The sequence below is a fragment of the Perna viridis genome, chromosome 9 (genome assembly GCF_037379345.1).
Source record: "Perna viridis isolate PV_CMFRI_1.1 ecotype Kerala chromosome 9, ASM3737934v1, whole genome shotgun sequence".
NCBI classification, from domain to species: Eukaryota; Metazoa; Mollusca; class Bivalvia; order Mytilida; family Mytilidae; genus Perna; species Perna viridis.
In genome coordinates this window covers 31,858,988-31,876,344 of record NC_142453.1, presented here as the reverse complement: position 1 = coordinate 31,876,344, position 17,357 = coordinate 31,858,988, and the positions used below count along the sequence as shown (strand labels likewise).

The following is a 17,357-nucleotide window of genomic DNA, read 5'->3' as shown; positions in this document are numbered from 1 at the left end:
AATGTAATCCAGGGACAAAGACCAGACATGGAAAACAGACATACACAACAAAGAACATAAAGTAACTAAAATCATACATACAAAGTAACAAAAGTAAATGAGCAACTCGGGCTCCACTAAAAACTGGGAGCATGGACCAAGTGCACCGGTAGGATAAGCGTCCTCTGCTTTTCTAGAAACAACCGCTGAGTTGCTCATAAAAAGTCAAGTCCAGGGTAGACAAACGAGGAAAGGAAAACTATGACCCGTTGAATAAATCAGATTTGGTAGGAAGTTTGGACCAGAAACTCTTTATACCGTAGTGTTTTCATATAAGTAAAGCCTTATGTATGCGATATTCTGCACATGTGCACAAGTACTTTATAGGTGACATTTATGTGATTTTAATAATTTAATAACAATAAAGCTGAACAATTTTGTTTGAACACACTTTTTCACTAAGGGGGACCATAAAACACGCGAATTTCTAATAATGAAATGCATTTCTGTTGTAAACATCAATTTTAAGTTCCTTTATAATATAAAATTAACACGTAAATGAAATTTAACTGGACTAACTCAACTCAACCAATCAGACATATATGATATGCAAGCATACATTCATTTGGGGATACAGACAAAACGAAGAGAGACCACCTTCCTCTGATAAATAACACAGATTCCAAAACCTTATAATTCCAATTATTTCAATAGATTTATTGTCTCTGTATGGCATGGATTCAATATATAATTTTAAAATTGAAAATTTCTTCAAATTTTTGAGTTCATCATCAAATTGAAGCCATTTTAGTTTTCTTATTAGGAGTTGAGGAAGGATTTGAGAAAAATTTCAATTTTAGTCTTAATAATATGAAACCGGCACCACACCGATGGGAACATACCCTGCACTTGATGTACCGAAAACTTGGCTTTGACATAATATCATTCTGAAAACCCTTAGCTACCTAAGAGAAAGAACTCCATAAAACACGTGTCTCATATTGTGAGTATGGTACAGTGTTGTAACAACTTCGTTAATAACACTTGAAAGATTTTTTTTAATCTAAACACAACACGCAGTATTGTACCAGGTGTTAAAAGTAAATATGTTGTATACCAGAAAATGTAAAATATTATGGTTAAAGCCACTTCAAAGACAAGTAAGTCTGCTGTTTCTGGGGTATTATCTGTTGTTAATGATACAATAAAACTCCACATGGGTCAAAAAGGAATAAAACAAAAACAAAAAACAAAACATTCCAATACATGTACGTTGAGTTGAAGGTGAAGGTCAATCACCATTTATTCCTACTCTATACAGTTAACTACAGCAGTTTTACTTCTCTCTGTAACCATATATTCGTTGACAGGATCCCATGTGGGACATGAAAATGACCTCACAGAGTTTTGCCGTCGCTATCAGCTGGATTATCTCCTTTCACATTAACTGCCAATCACTGTATATAAATAAAGCCTTTGTTTCGTCTTGTCTTTAATCTTCATATAAAGCTTCATTAAAATGAATTGTACCGTTAACTGGGAGGAACTAAACCGATTTAACAAGAACTTGATTTCATAATAATGGAACAAGTACTTTATTTTATAGAGCTATGTGAGTGGTCCTGTTATAATTCCAAATTGGATCCTACTTCATACAAATAAATAGTATTATGCTCCGAAAAAAAAAATCAAAATTGCTTACACTTATGTGTGCATTTATATATGCCATGTACAAGTTTTTTTAAATTTAAGAACAAAATCTACTACCCAAAGCAATGGATTAGTAACCCATGCATGGGTTTTCATACATAGATTACTGTATAAATGACAATATTTTCTATATGTCCTTATTAAACATTTTATATCGTTCAAGAAATTGATTTGCGCAACATAAAAGGGTTTTCATGTCATTTATAAGGGTGCAGTAGCGTTTGATATGTATATTGAAATTTTACTTCAATAACGCTTTACGAGATTATAATATGAAATTGCAATGCAATTCAAAAACGTTTAACTCTAACTTTTACCTATAAATGAGATCATATTTGAAAATTTCAATCTACTCTTGATCTTTATGGCTGTAAAAATCATCATTATACTATGATCTGTGGGTTGTGACTTCATGAGAGCATCTCAATCATAAAACCTTCACACACATTAAAGAGAATTTATCTTGAAGATATTTTATGAACAGGATGTTATAATGGAAAGATGTCGTGACGTAATTTATAAGTTTCAAAGGAAACTGTTCTCTACAAAAAAAAATACGTGGAGTTGGGACTAGATACCTTATACCGCCAGTTTGTGTAAGTTTAGAAAGGGATTAGCGGCCGATAACCATCCCCTATAATAAGGAGATAACTTCGACGTGACCAGAGCCTTCCCCAAAAATCATGGATCCTTACAAAAAGATAGCAAACTGCATGCATAGCGTATATTCAGTTTATCAGTTAAAAATCTAATGCTCCCAAATCGGGAATTATGAGTCAAATTAAACAACCCTCTCAAGTCCGTTCGTACAGCAGACAATAAAGGAGGGTAACAGAATAACTATTGCCCAATGGGGCGTTTGGGTTGATTTTTAATAATTCTCTGCGCTTTCTGACACTTTTCAAAAACCTTGGTAATGTGGTGTAAATTTACAACGTCTTAATGTACAATACCACCAAACCCGAAAACCATCAAAATGTTTTAAAATATTGCCAAATATTTTCAGGCCGTCATAATTTCAAATTGTGTTCTATGCCTTCTATCAAAACAAATCGTGTCTGTGTTATTATATAAAAGTTAATCATTGGGAAAATCTCCACTTTCTTGTCAAATTCCATTATCAGTAATTCATTAGTCCATGTAATTACACGGTTACGGTTCTTGACCTTAAGTGGACAACAAACAATTTCATTTGTGTTTATCTTATATCTAATCATATTTACAATTTATTATTCACAATTTTAATTTTCGTCAATTCGTAAGCGTTTGATAAGTTATTGCAAGCCCGAAGCTAAGACGGTTAACACAAACTGGAATTTAGAAGCTTCAGGACACACGTAACAGATTTCAAACATACGTGTACAGCTCTTTTAAAGGTTACGGAAGATTTGTTCATATACCAGATGACACTTTCAAGATCATCAAGATAAAACTGAAACTGGAACAAAAAGAGCAAGAATAGAGCTAAAACACAAAATAAAACACTCATATTCCTGCCTGGGACACAATTCTAAAATTAGCTCCTTCCCCATGCTTTCAAGTTATCTCCTTTAAAAGCATATATATGTTGTTATTGCCCCATCGCCAAACAATAATGCACCGGCGTGGCTTTGTGTACACGTAGTTATTTGTATCAATGTAATATATTTTTACTTGACCAATGCGTGAAATTCCATTTGCCTTATTCCTGGTCGTAGCTGTATTCTTAACATTAGATTCGTAAGACTTAAACATTAATTACACAGATAGAATCTTAATAGTTCAGCCTCAACGATTGACCGAACAATCAACTTTCATAGTGACCTATGAAAAATGTATAGAACTTTGAAATTCATAATAGATTATAGTCACTTCCGTGATGCTTATCTGGTATATTTGCAACATCATACACTTATTTCAAGTATTTCTGGGCAATCTTAATGATACAAAGGCAAGAAGTATCAGATAACCCCAAAAGAAACATTAGCGAAACTTCCAGTGAAACAGTAACACGAAAAAATACACTCTGCAGTGCAGGTCTGTCCGATAACAATAATGTTACCAACCCCAAACCAAAACTTCGTAACAAAATCTGGGCATCCGGATACTTATTTAGTGTTATTATGTAGGAGTAACTTGTGAAGACAACTATGTTCCAGTACAAACCAACTATATATGAATACATGTACACTTTCAGTAACCTTTCTTCTAAAAAGAAAATTGAATCATATAACTCGCAGTAACCGAACCTTGTTAAATGTTCGCTAATCATCACCAATATTGACTTGAAAATTCAAAATACGAACTTTAATGCTTATTTTTGCATAAGAACAGTAAATAAGAAAAGTAATTTCAAATTTGCCTTGTAAGACCATGATATTAAATTACGATTCTAATAGGTCTATGATTACGTCACTTCCCATTAAGAATGGGTTGTACAAATTTAAGTACGTTTTCCCTCATTCATGGTCTTGATTTTAATCCCTCGGTCAATACAATAATGTGACAAATGTTTGTCTAGAACTGTTTATCAGTTCAGTTCAATTATAGACCTAGTTAGAAATAAGTAGCGGTTAAGTATACTTTTGAATAATGTATTTAATGAAATCGTGAATACAACGTACATTTCGGGTGGACCGCTTAACTGCTCATACATAGTAAACATGTCTAATCAGGATAATTTTCTTAAAATGATTAAATTTAAGAACAGCCCTTTACAACCGAATTTCTTGGTCTCGTTCAATAATTAAGGTTTGACAAGTACAAATAACAAATTTGGGAGAACAGTATAAATTACCTTGTTAGTTCGAAACAAAACAAAATCAAAGCAAGCTCAAAGACACATCCCAACAGATCATGTTGACATACTTAGAGACCATTTTATTAGTAGGGCCGGGATATTTTTGGAACAAAAAATAGATGTTTCAAATTTTGTTTTGTTTATTTATTTGTTTTTTGTTTTGTTTTTTTGTTGTTTTTGTTGGGTTTTTTTTTGTTTTGTTTTGTTTTTTTTTTTTTTTGTTTGTAATTTTTTTTATGTGTCAAGATTTATGACAATGTCATAAGAGTTCTACATGACACAATGTGTGTCAAGTTATAGTTACTGGTCAGATACTCCTCAGATAACTCAGCTCACGTGGAACAGAACACCTGGAACACTTGGAAAACAAACAATGAAAGGGTAAGGACCCAGTTTCTATCAAATTATACCCTATGAAGAGGCTATTGAATTTGAAGTTTAAAAGGCCGATTAGATTACCACAGTGATCAGCCTTCGATGACATCGATAAGAGGAAAACAATTATTAGGTATTTGGGTGTAAAATCTTTGTAATAAACACTGAGCGTCAAATACACTATTTTTACTTTGAAGTTCTAGTAATATATCCTTAAAACTGCCGGGTAGGGTAAGTTTGTCAAGTTGGCATAAAAACCCGAACATGTATCATAGAAGTTTGCGTAGTAACGTTAACAGTAAAACTTGATTTGGTGTTTCTTTGCCCTCCAAGGTTGCTCGGACACCAAGACACGAGAAGGAAACAATGGTAATTTATAATTACTTCAAGTCACCTTTGTAATCTTCTTGGCAATTTGCACTTGCAAGTGAGTACAATTGCAAGAAAGAACATATAACTAAGAGATTTCAAGGATTGAGGGACAGGAGAAATGATCTTCGGTTGAAGGTATAGGTTAAGTAAGGGTGCAAAGTAATCATTGTCATTAATGAAAAAAAGGGTTATGTATGCCTAGGCTAATCTAGTGCAATACTTCTAGTATTCAGCTACTAAGCGGTCTCGAAGAGAAGGGGTTGCGATCATTCTTTTAAATGTCAAAATACCCAGACAGTTCTGGTGACTGATATGTACTTACAGTAACTGCTATTTACTTATAATGGTTCAAATGTAAATGCCAATTCATCGATGTAAATTTCTTTACTATACTATCTTCTTGTTCCAGAGTATTTACAACGAAAAGATCTATGGAAGATACTGCTAAAAGATAGGTTTAGGGGGGCGGCAAAGTGATCAGTGTCATTTAATGAACAAGGGGGTTATGTATGCCTAGGCTTATCAAGTGCAATATACTTGTAGTATTCAGCTACCCAGCGGTCTTGAAGAGAAGATGTTTCGGTTATTCTTACAATGTTAAAAAACAGACAGTTCTGGTAACTGCTATTTACTTACATACATGTACACAAAACAAATTATCTCTATTATATTGAATCTACATGTATGTATGCAGAAACTAGTAAGCTTAAATAAGATTATCGATCGACATATTCGCACCCACATATTAGCTGTACTAGCATGATTACCTTCCCTTTGTTGGAAGTTTTCCCATGGCATACAACATCAATGACTGTATATTTCACTAATCCATTCATTACAGTCCATACCCCCATTAATAATAGATCTGCTTCATAATCTCAGTCAATAGATATATACGTAGCTTCATGATTGAGTTCAATCTTCGTTTATTTATAAAATTTTATAAGAAATACGCAGCATTCATGATCATATAATTCAAATGTAAATGCCAATTCATTGATGTAAATTTCTTTACTATACTATCTTCTTCTTCTAGAGTATTTACAACGAAAATATATATGGAAGATACTGTTACAGGTACAGCATGTCTTAGAGATTACATTGTCAACCAAAAATCTGTGAGGACAATCATCTTATCAAATGACCTGTCATTTTATATATACAATAAATGTGGGAAGTCCAAAGCTAACCGGGACCCTTCACATCGCCAAAGATTTTGGAGGTCAATCTCCATGTCGAAAGTTCTGCTACATCATTTCCAACCCACATTTTACATCACAATTATGCAAACATCTTGAAAGATAATCTCACGGTTTTTGAAATAATAAGACATATGGGTACTGTTTGCCAGAAGGGTATCTAATCGGCTTCAATCTTTGTCGAGGTAGTGCATTGGAGGGCATTCCAACAACGTTATCAGGTCAAAGGGCTTGTCAGATCAGACCTCTTTCATTATAATAAATTTGGGTCTCCCAATCCCCCCGTACCCTTCATCACCCTATAGATTTACCATCCGAACCCACGTCCCTCATATCATTTTATGTAATTAACTAGTTGGAATAATAACATAGAGCTAATCTTTTGAGCTGATTCAAAGGTTAGCTATCTGGTTCTTTATTATTTGATCCTGTTCCAAAGAGGTAAAGGGATTAACAAGACACGCTATAGCCATGGAATTTCCAACTTGGCAATCCGTTCTACTTGCTCAACACGCAATGGGGTTAATTTGATTCTAAATACTGCACATAGTCCGATTTTAATGCTTTTTACAAAAGTAGAGCCAAATTGTGACTTATTTTGTCAATAGTTTTAATGACCAAATAGGAATTAAATAACGCTTTAGGTCACCGACGTTTCAAGGTAGCGTTTAATAAAAAGAATTTATTAAGAAAAGACCCATGTGTTTATTTCAAAGACATCGTCATAAATAAATCCAGCTGTTCAATAAAACATAATTATGGTATATTTTATGTGAAATTAAGCATAGTACAAATACTTAAGGTTGTGCACATGCTAATATATACCCTCTTTTCTCGCAAATTGAGCGTTAAAGTCGCTCACCCACTTCAGGGCAAAACGAAGAATTTATCCCATATGAAACTTTTTTTTTTCATTTAAAAACCTTGCATTTGCATTCTCCCTTTCACTACAACTACATTTGGCATGCCATGACACACTCAAAATCCCATTCACTTGTAAATTAATAAATGTGTGGAGATTGATATACAAATTCCTGTTTGCACTATTAATTTACGTGTAAAATATAATTACGTATGGTATTTCTAATTACAAGCTATTTATTGCAAAGTTATGGGTAGGTAATTCTCTCCATATGTTGCAAATTATGTTTAATTTTTCCTATTAGTTATAATAATTATTGATACATATTGAAAGTATCTCTGTCAAGGAACTTCAGAACAAACTAGAAGAGCATATTTGTTTCATTAGGGTATAAGCATAGCGAAAGCCTTGAAAACAATACCCGCCAGGATCCTACTAACGAATACCCGCCAGAACCCTACTAAAATACTCATATTGTTCCTACAAACAAATACCCGTTAGGACTCTACTAACAAATACTCGATAGGACTTTACTAACAAATACCCTTCAGGACCCTACTAACAAATACCCTTCAGGACCTTACTAACAAATACCCGCCAGGACCCTTCTCACAAATTCCTGTAAGGCCACTACTAACAAACAACGGTGCTGTACCCTACTAACAAATACCCTTCAGGACCCTACTAACAAAAGCACATTACGACCCTACTAACAAACACCCATTAGGAGCCTTATACAAATTTAACAAATACCCTTCAGGACCCTACTAACAAATACCCTTCAGGACCTTACTAACAAATACCCTTTAGATCCCTACTAACAAATACCTGTTAGGTCCTTATAAACAAACACCCGTTTGGACACTACTAACAAATACCTGTCAGGACTCTACTTACAAATATCCGTCAGGATTCTACTTTCATACACCCGTTAGGTCCCTACAAACAAATACCCGTCAGGACTCTACTTATAAATACCCGTCAGGTCCATACGAACAAATACCCGTTTGGACCCAACTGACAAATACCCGTCAGGACTCTGCTTACAAATACTCGTTAGGTCCATGCAAACAAATACCCGCTTGGACCCTACTGACAAATACCCGTCAGGACTCTGCTTACAAATACAATTTAGGTCCATACTAAATATACAAATATCTATTAGAACCCTACAAACACCCGTCAGGACCCTACTAAAAATCACCCGTCAAGACGTTACCTACTAACAAATACCCGTTAGGACCCATGTACATACAAACCAATAGTGAGGACCAAATGATTTTTATTTATTTATTTATTTTGGCGTTGTAAATAACATAACCAAGTTATTCAGTTATACTCACGTGTGAACTAGGCGAGCATTCCTCGGCGAGCGTGTTCCAACCTAATGGGACAACTGTTGATTTTCACCGGGGCTGGGATAAAATTTGAAGTACTAGTAAATAGGCTGAACATGAGTTTATGTTAGAAATAAATCCAGAATGAGCTACTGGACAAAATGAAGTGGAATAATGCAAAGTTATATTTAATTTTGAAATTGGCAACTTTACATTAAAAAAAATCCTGGGTCGAGTAGAGTGAAAAATGAACAAGAAAATATGGTCATAAAAAATACAACTAAGACATGTATCCTTCAGTTCTCCCTATGAAATGGACAGTTATCTCCCCTGTCACATTTAGTCCAAGGACCACCACACGTATAAGAGCATTGTTTAGCGAATTTAATCAACAGCAAAAATATCAATACGTAAGTAGCACAAGTTAATAATATAGTCTGCATTTGACATAGTTTATCCTATCGGAAGTTCCCGCTGAAATATTTAGCAATTCGCCCAGCCATGCAGTAAAACAATACAAGGACTCATTTCATCAATTTCATAAGCTTGTATCATCTCACGGTCTGTGTGCCCTCTTGACGTGCTCCCATGATTAGCCTTAGAATAAAGAAGTGTCAAGTTTTCCTCAAGTGCTTTTTAAATGTCGACGTTGATCATTTGGGTAACACTTAATGTCAAAAGATTTGTAGGTCTTCATCTTTATAAAATGACAAACATCATAACAGTTACTGCTTTGAAAATGGATAAGATAAAAATTTCCTTTCTCATATACTTATTATTGATTGTATCAGAAGCCCAGTAATGTATCTAACAGTCGATACACAGGAGTATGAGGATATTGTCTATGGAGGACCCATACAAAAAGGGGTCCGATCTAGACGTTTATAAAGAAAGATGGGGTCAAGGCTATCATTTGCTAATTTCTACTCAATTTTCCCTAAAAGTGACATTTTTTTTCCAACCCAAGCGGATTCTAATCCCCTGTCCCTCCCCCTGGATCCGTCACGGCAAAGAGTCATAAAAATATACACGGGAATGAGGATACTGACTTAGCAAATGTGTTACAACTAACCTAAATTGACTATGAATGGCAAATATGACATTCCCTCGTTTTTAACGATTTCATAATACCCAGGAATTTAGTACATGTACAAGTGGAATTGAAGATTTCAATATTCCAATGTTGCTGCAGAGCGAAAAACACTCATATGCATATTACACTCCCCTGTCCTACCACTACTCACCGATTTAGCTTTCAGGGAGCGAACAGGTCGATCTTTTAAAAAGCTTGAACGGCACAATTGAGAACACTGCTGTACACAAACTGAAGGTTTCTGAGAAACTGTAGACATATCAGCTAGTGATATATATTGACCATACATGTAGAATTACTAGATTCTAACAAATCAATAATAAAACAGGCGCTTTGGACCAAGATTTATCAAATTCCCATTCCCTCCAAACAATTTTACCCTCTGTATTATTTTGTGAAATGTCCAACAATAACCAAATATTTGGCGAAATAATGAAGAGGGTAAAAATGTAGGAAAATAAGGACAGGGGTGTAAAATCCTTGTCCCGAGCGCATGTGGTTTGCCGAAATCAGTGACATGACTATTTTGTGATTTCCACTCAAAATGTACATGTATAAATATATATTTATGGCTGTTGATCCTAACTGACCTTTCTATTGGCCTCATAAAACATTTCGTTACCTAAATCATTCCAGGGATCGAATTCCATTCCAATACTGTTCAACTTTTATTTTGGCGATTGAGTTAATTTACTTATCTGTCTTAATGTAACGCTCTAGTACTACATTAGTATCACTATTTCTTCAATTATAACCAAAAGACACGATGTTCCCAATTTAACTGCTTTATAAAATAATGATAATGGAAATTGGAAGGGTTTGCCATTACAAAGTTTGATGGAATTCCGACACAACAAAGTCTAAAGCAATCAGCAGTTTGTCATTATTAGATATAAATCACATTGCTTCAATGTCTACATGATAAATATAGGTAATTATACCTCTGTATATAGTGTTAGATTCTTTAAATGGATACAAATAAGCTGAGTTTAATATCCATCTTAAACAAAAGTCGGTTCTCGTTCATCGAAAAAAGGAACAAAACAAAACAAACGAACAAACATATGAAACAAATATGCAAGTGACAATTTTCAAGTAAAAGTTGTATAGCAAGAACTTCAAGAACTAAAAGTTTGCAGAACTGGCATATATAGGCGGCTCCAAGGGGGCATCCTCCTTATGCTCGAAGATTTCGGTTGATAATACTGAAAATCATTGTAAAAATTTCAGAAGCTGGATCCTCCTATATGTCAGTCAGAGTCCCTATCACTTTTCTAATTTCTGGCGCTGTCTGGTGTTTTGTTTACGCAAATTTAAAGCGCACATATAGAAAAACGGTGCGATAAGGTTACAGGGTATGATCACCTGTCAAGGAAGCAACTAGTTAATTTTTATAGAGAGGGGGGGCTTGGACCTTACCGGAAAAAAAAATACTACAGCGTTTAAACTACCTTCAGAATATTTTACGCACAAAAGATTTCCCTAATATGAGATTGTTTCAGATGCCTAAGAGTAATACAGTCTGTATAAATAATCAGTTCTTCGTAGAAGTACATTATTGATCTCCTGCATGTTATTATGAAATATATCTATCCTATTTCAATTGTACAAGTAGACACAGGAGGTGTTTTCGTTAAAATCTATTGTAAGTGTGTTAAATCACTTTTGAAATTGCAAACGCCCGAGCAGAAACGGGTCCCAAGGGACAAACACTGAGACGCAATTCTAGATTAGAATCCTTCTCGATAACGAAGAAATTGAAAATATATTATAAACCATTATGAGAATATTCACAGTATACAGCTGTATCTTCACTTTTTAATGTGACAATGAAATATTTTAAATTCTCTCTGGAATTTAAATATTTTAATTCAGTCTTGATTTGTGGGATAATCAGTACTTCTTTAAAGATCGATGTTATCTATTTATTTATTACAGATAGATATATATTGTCCAATACACAAACGAAGTTTGTTTAAAGTTAGCTCAGGGGTCACAGATATGTACACAGCTATTAAGTGGGGAACAATTCATTAAACGTAAAACAATATTGATTTTGTTAGATTTTGCGTGTATTTACAACTTTATCAAAAATCTGGGGTCGCGAGCACTGGCAAGAGTTGAAATTTAGAAATTTATGGACACCTATCCTTTATGGATATTGATCCTTTATCGTATCTACTTGATGACGTCAGCGATTAATTAACATGGTTGGTTTTATTTAGCACGTTAAAGGCCGTCCGGGCACCTGCTATGCAGGTATTAAAATTTACACATCAACATCATAGATAAATATGATATATTGATAATCATCACTTCATTAATAATTCTGATAAAGAAAACAGGTGAGAGGGGTGAAATTATGTATAGGGTAGGACAAAAGACAAGATTTTGAAATTGATCCAATTTTTCTCAATAACAATGACATAAGATTTGGTCATAAGCCAGTCATTAAAAACATTGAAACAGCACCAAAGGAATGCTATATTTACTAAATGTCAACACAACTTAAAGAATTTAATATTTTATCAATTCAAACCATGTACAGATTAGAAAGTAATAATGATAATGTAAGGGCGTAATTCGATCTGTCAAACTTCATGTAATAACTACATGTACATGTAGATAAGTCTAAATTAAAGTACGTACATGTTCATTTTTCTTTGAAGGTGTATAATTTCATACCGCAAGCGTTGTAGACTATGTAATTGTCATTTTACAAGTATGACACTATGAGCGATTAGGTTCTTATATGTTTGTTTGATGTATATCCTTCAGAGCTACCTGAGTCCATATCATAGAATATATCCAACACAATTTCCTTACACTGATTTTGAGAGAAAAAAATGACAATAAAACAGCCGTGAAGATACCCCTCCCCAACAAAATGGTAATATGTTTACAAGACAGCAAGGCCAAAGTCAACGGATATTTATTGTCTTGTTGCCCATGAGCGGATCAAGAATTTAGCAAGAGGGGGTCAAGGCCATCGTTTCCTCATTTTTTTGCCCAATATTATACATTTTTTCCAAGAAAAGAAAAATGGTTCCCACCCCCAGAATCCTCCTCCGGCATCTGCCTATGTCGACCCTGGGCAAACTACGCTCATCAGCTATGGGTTGAAATAGTGAAGTTCATCATCATAGCAGTGAAGAAGTGGTTGCAGACCAGGGTTTCCATGGTTTCGTTGGACCCCTTCCCATCTGTTTATTGGACGAAACTTAAGGTTAAAATGCTACTTTATAGGATTGCACTAGAAATTCAAATATAGGTTTAATTCGTCGGTCTTGAATTGTTTTGCTTTACACAAAAAAATTAAGTCAAAGACCGTTCAGCTTAATGGCTATTTACCACTCGGATTACACCTATCTCAGTAATATTTACAAGAAAAATATTAGATCTTTGAAATAACACTAAACAAGCACAGTCCCTTTCAATTCAAAAGATAATGCCAAATACAAATAAACAAAGGTCCGTGGACTTACCATTTCATCGAGACTTTTAACATCACACGTGATGATTTGAGGTGGTGGCTCCCCTGCAATCTCGGCATCTATTTCCTCCTCCATTTGTACAAGAGTCGGAGCCAACATGCCAAGTTTTGCCCCAATCCGAGCAATTTCAAGTAAGCACAACACAACGTTTTTTTCATTTTTTCTAAGCACAAGATCGTCAGTTTCAAATGAAAGCACATCTGGTATTCCTGCATCCTTGGTCCATCGAATGAAGTTAGATATGTTATCCCTGGCCTGGAATGTTTGAGCCTTAACCCCCTCACGATACTGAACCTCGTATTCTGGAATTTTTATTCCCCTCACAAAATTTGATTGCATTTTGATGAGTAATCCTAATTTTCGCGTTTCGTGAGCATAATTTCGCACATTATTCGCATGTTCACACAATTTTACTCCCGTATCAAGAAATTCGAAAAAATTCTCCACACTGACTTCTGATTTGTAAAGACAGTTGAACCACTCAGCTAAATCCTCTTTCATCGCAAGCAAATATTCGTCCTGACTTTTGAAGTCCATGAAAGGCTTCAATTGAAGGACTAATAGAGTCCCAGAGGACTCTGATGTTGGGCTATCCATTTCGAAAATACTCCTATATCACATGACAGCCCATACTATGATATAATATAGTATCTCCCTAAAAATCAAAGGGTTAACACTGCCCCCTTTTTTCAACGACGAGTTACATGTTGGTAGCGAAAGTTAAACATGTATGTACTGTGTACAAGTAGATTTCTTCAGTCGACTTGTCGTGACTAAGATCTCTGATAGTATTTAAGGCACTGAACGGATGGCTGCCTACCATACCGTATAAATATCAATAAATTTCTTACCTTTCATAAAATACCCGGCATTAAATCCCACGTCATTAGATTGGGGGCATTTAAATATGGCAGGAATCATAATTCCATGATAAAAATGTGCGACGAATTTAAAAAAACACTCTTCGTCTGTTCCCCGTTGTCTGACTACAAGCTATCGATCAAAATAGCTGACTGAACTCTGTTGTGTTGTTATGATTAGAACAAATTATGCAGGGTTTTTACTCCTGATTTAAATACACTAAGTTAGAATATCAAGTGTGTATTGCTATGTTTTATCGTTATACCGTCTGTCAAGTGTAAAATATAAATATGAATTACTATCTATATCTATGAGGCTCCATATGTTGCTACCGGCTAAATTCTCCCAACTTCAAAGCACTGTGATTATCATGCCACGCGTAATGGAATAAAAAATAATGAGACAACTTTGTAAATTTTTAAGTAGTTTGTTTGCAGACAGGCACACGAATTGGTAATTTCCTCGTCGATTGGATTTTTGTAGCAAGATAAGATTTGTGTCCGAGGGAGCCTTATCTCAAAGCGAATCTTGCCGAGATCTCTATCAAAGTTCACTTGAGGGCGTATACTACATATAAGTACATCCTAAACTTGTCAGTCAAAATACATCATCCCATTACAAGAAGTTATTTCTATCTTGTAACAAGTAATTCACGATTAGAATGTGTTTAAGAAGTCGGTTATGTTTATTTCAAGCTACAAAAACGAGCTTATACAGAATGTAACGCACAATAAATGAAAGCATATAAAACTATTTAAGAAGAGGACCTCATTACATACGATAAATGTAATCTTAAATGCCTTTTCGTTTCTCATTGGTAAAGAGATTCTCCCGTCAAAACATGAAACGCTAACATTGTTTGTCATGAACCAAAACCTCGACTAAAGGACACCGTCACTATCCCACCCCTCCTCGATCATTCGAAATTGGGCCCCACGTGAATTATGTTATGTAATGAATACTTTATTATAATGGTCGTTCGAAATTCAACGATTTTACAATTCAATAATACATTATCAAATACTTTACAAGTAAGTAGCAAATCCTACAAGTATACAATAGACCAATTAAACACTCAGTATACGTGAATAGAATTATAATTTCACAATAAATCTGTAAATTTTTACATTGTTGATAAATTGGGCATGCATTTATCTTATCTCCAGAATTCACATCAGGTTCTTAATTTTACCATAGTATTTCCGGGATTAAAAATTAATTCATACCAATTTAACCCTGTAATTTAAAGGTGTTGTTGCTACCTTGTGACTTGTTTTTCAAGGTCTCACCTTCGTCGTTCACCTTCAAATTTATTATTTCCAAATGCAGAGACATAATTAGGAAATCTAACGAGAACACACATAAACAAATAAACAATATAAATTATTCATTTAATTCAAATTGGCTTAGTTGTAATTGTGTTATTATAGATGGTGTCACTAAATCTTGTAACGAAGGAGAAAACTTCCAGTCTACATGATTTAGAGAAAAGGGATTGACATTTTTTTTTGCTTTAAAACATGTACACCGCTAGGCAAAAAAAAAAAATACAGACACTCGGTGTATCAATTTTTAAAATTAAAGGCTTATAAAATTGTTCCAACACCCCCACTACACTCCAAAATAATAGCAAAATAAATTGCAAACATAACAATGGCAATTTCCAAAAAGCCCAAAATTTACCAGCTACGGGTGGTCCACTTTCTGAACTTTTTTTTACAAAATGTATAATATGAAACCACGCAAATACGGAATGGCAAAAGTACGCGAACCCCAACCAAAACCTTGAGAACAAAATTAATAAAACCAGAGAGTAATTGATTTAATGTCTTCCAAACAGATTAAGACAGGCATGATCATCAATGTCAGAATTATATGAGCTGTTAGCTGTGAGCTAATCGCTTTTACAGATCTTTGAACATCTGGAGTCAAAGGATGTGCATTCACTGTCTTTGTTTTGATGGGCCTATCGTAAAAGCAGAAAGGTTCCAAATGTATGGCATCATATGTGGGTTGGTTATTTTTTTCAGCTATCTCCTGTACAGACCTAACTTTTGATTAACAGCTAGCTTATTAGCGCTTCTATCTTGAAAGTAAAAAAAAGAAAATAAGGCATAAATAAAATTTAATTATTTACACAGAGTCAGAATTAAGAACTGTGTTAGCCTGGCATATATGTAAAAAAGCTTTGTGAAAACAGCGTATATATACCTCTGGGAAGGAAATTGGATATTCTAAAATTCAAAGAGAAATCATAGAATAATGTATGTACCTATGTTTGGAAAATAGAGTTGTATTAGGAGTTTTATTTTCGGAGTTCACTAGACTTCGCGCTAAACCATTCCATTACACCATACCGAGTTATAAACCACGGCGCATTGCAGTACGGATGTGTATTGCATGTCTGATAATTATCATTTCTGAAATGTGTTTTGGTGCCTTTGATAAGATGCTACATTTTGATCTGTTGTGTCATGTCTTTGTTTATGAAAGATGATTTCCATTATCATATATTATAATGTCATGTGTTCTGTTGCTTTAATTTAGCGAGAATGATGTAAAATATGCCATTTATAAAAACAAAGGAAAATATTGTTATTTAAACCAAGCATTTCATCCGATATAATTTTTTTGACATCGAATCCTAACTCTTTAATCAAATTCAATTAAGTCATAAGTTTTTGAGCATATAATTCTTTCTTAAGAAAAAAGTTTTTTTTTAAGAAATCATTCTCATTTTCACTCGTTCGTTCCTATTATTACATTTTCCTCATTCCCTGCATTATTATATCATTCAAACAAATGTAAGTATCAACTTCCACAAGGTACCAATAAGACCCAGAATCCATTTACAATAACTTGTCAAAAATAATATTCTTTGTAGTAAAAATTGATTACGGTTGAAGTTGAAATTATTTCCGTTAGTTTTGCCTAACCCCTATGTATACAAACATAACACAATACTGAAGATTATTTACCCCGTGGCTCACACGGAGATACCCCAATGGTCAAGAAACTGACCAAGTGTTTGAATTAAAGGTTTAATAAATACTTGCAAACAGTAAAGTCAATATAATTGAGTTTGTTCAAATTAAAGTGACCTTATAATACTATGAAATATAGATAATTGGAGGTTGGTGTGACCATATAGTACTATGCTACAAGCAATCAGAGGTTGGAGTGATCCTGTGGTACTATGCTACAGGGAATCCGCAGTTGGAATCACCCTGTGGTACTATGCTACAGGTAATTAGAGGTTGGAGTGACCCTGTAGTACTATGCTACATGTAATGAGT

At 34.3% G+C, this 17,357-nt stretch overlaps 1 protein-coding gene across 1 annotated transcript in view; it reads right to left on the bottom strand.

The window, feature by feature from the left end:
- Positions 1 to 14,188, bottom strand: part of LOC148607832 (uncharacterized) — a 37,952-nt gene extending 23,764 nt beyond the window's left edge. The window contains exon 1 of the mRNA XM_088543861.1: positions 13,192 to 14,188. Within this exon, the coding sequence (XP_088399987.1) occupies positions 13,192 to 13,797 (606 nt within the window). The 5' untranslated portion in view covers positions 13,798 to 14,188. The remainder of the gene's footprint in view (positions 1 to 13,191) is intronic.
- Positions 14,189 to 17,357: the final 3,169 nt, after the last annotated feature.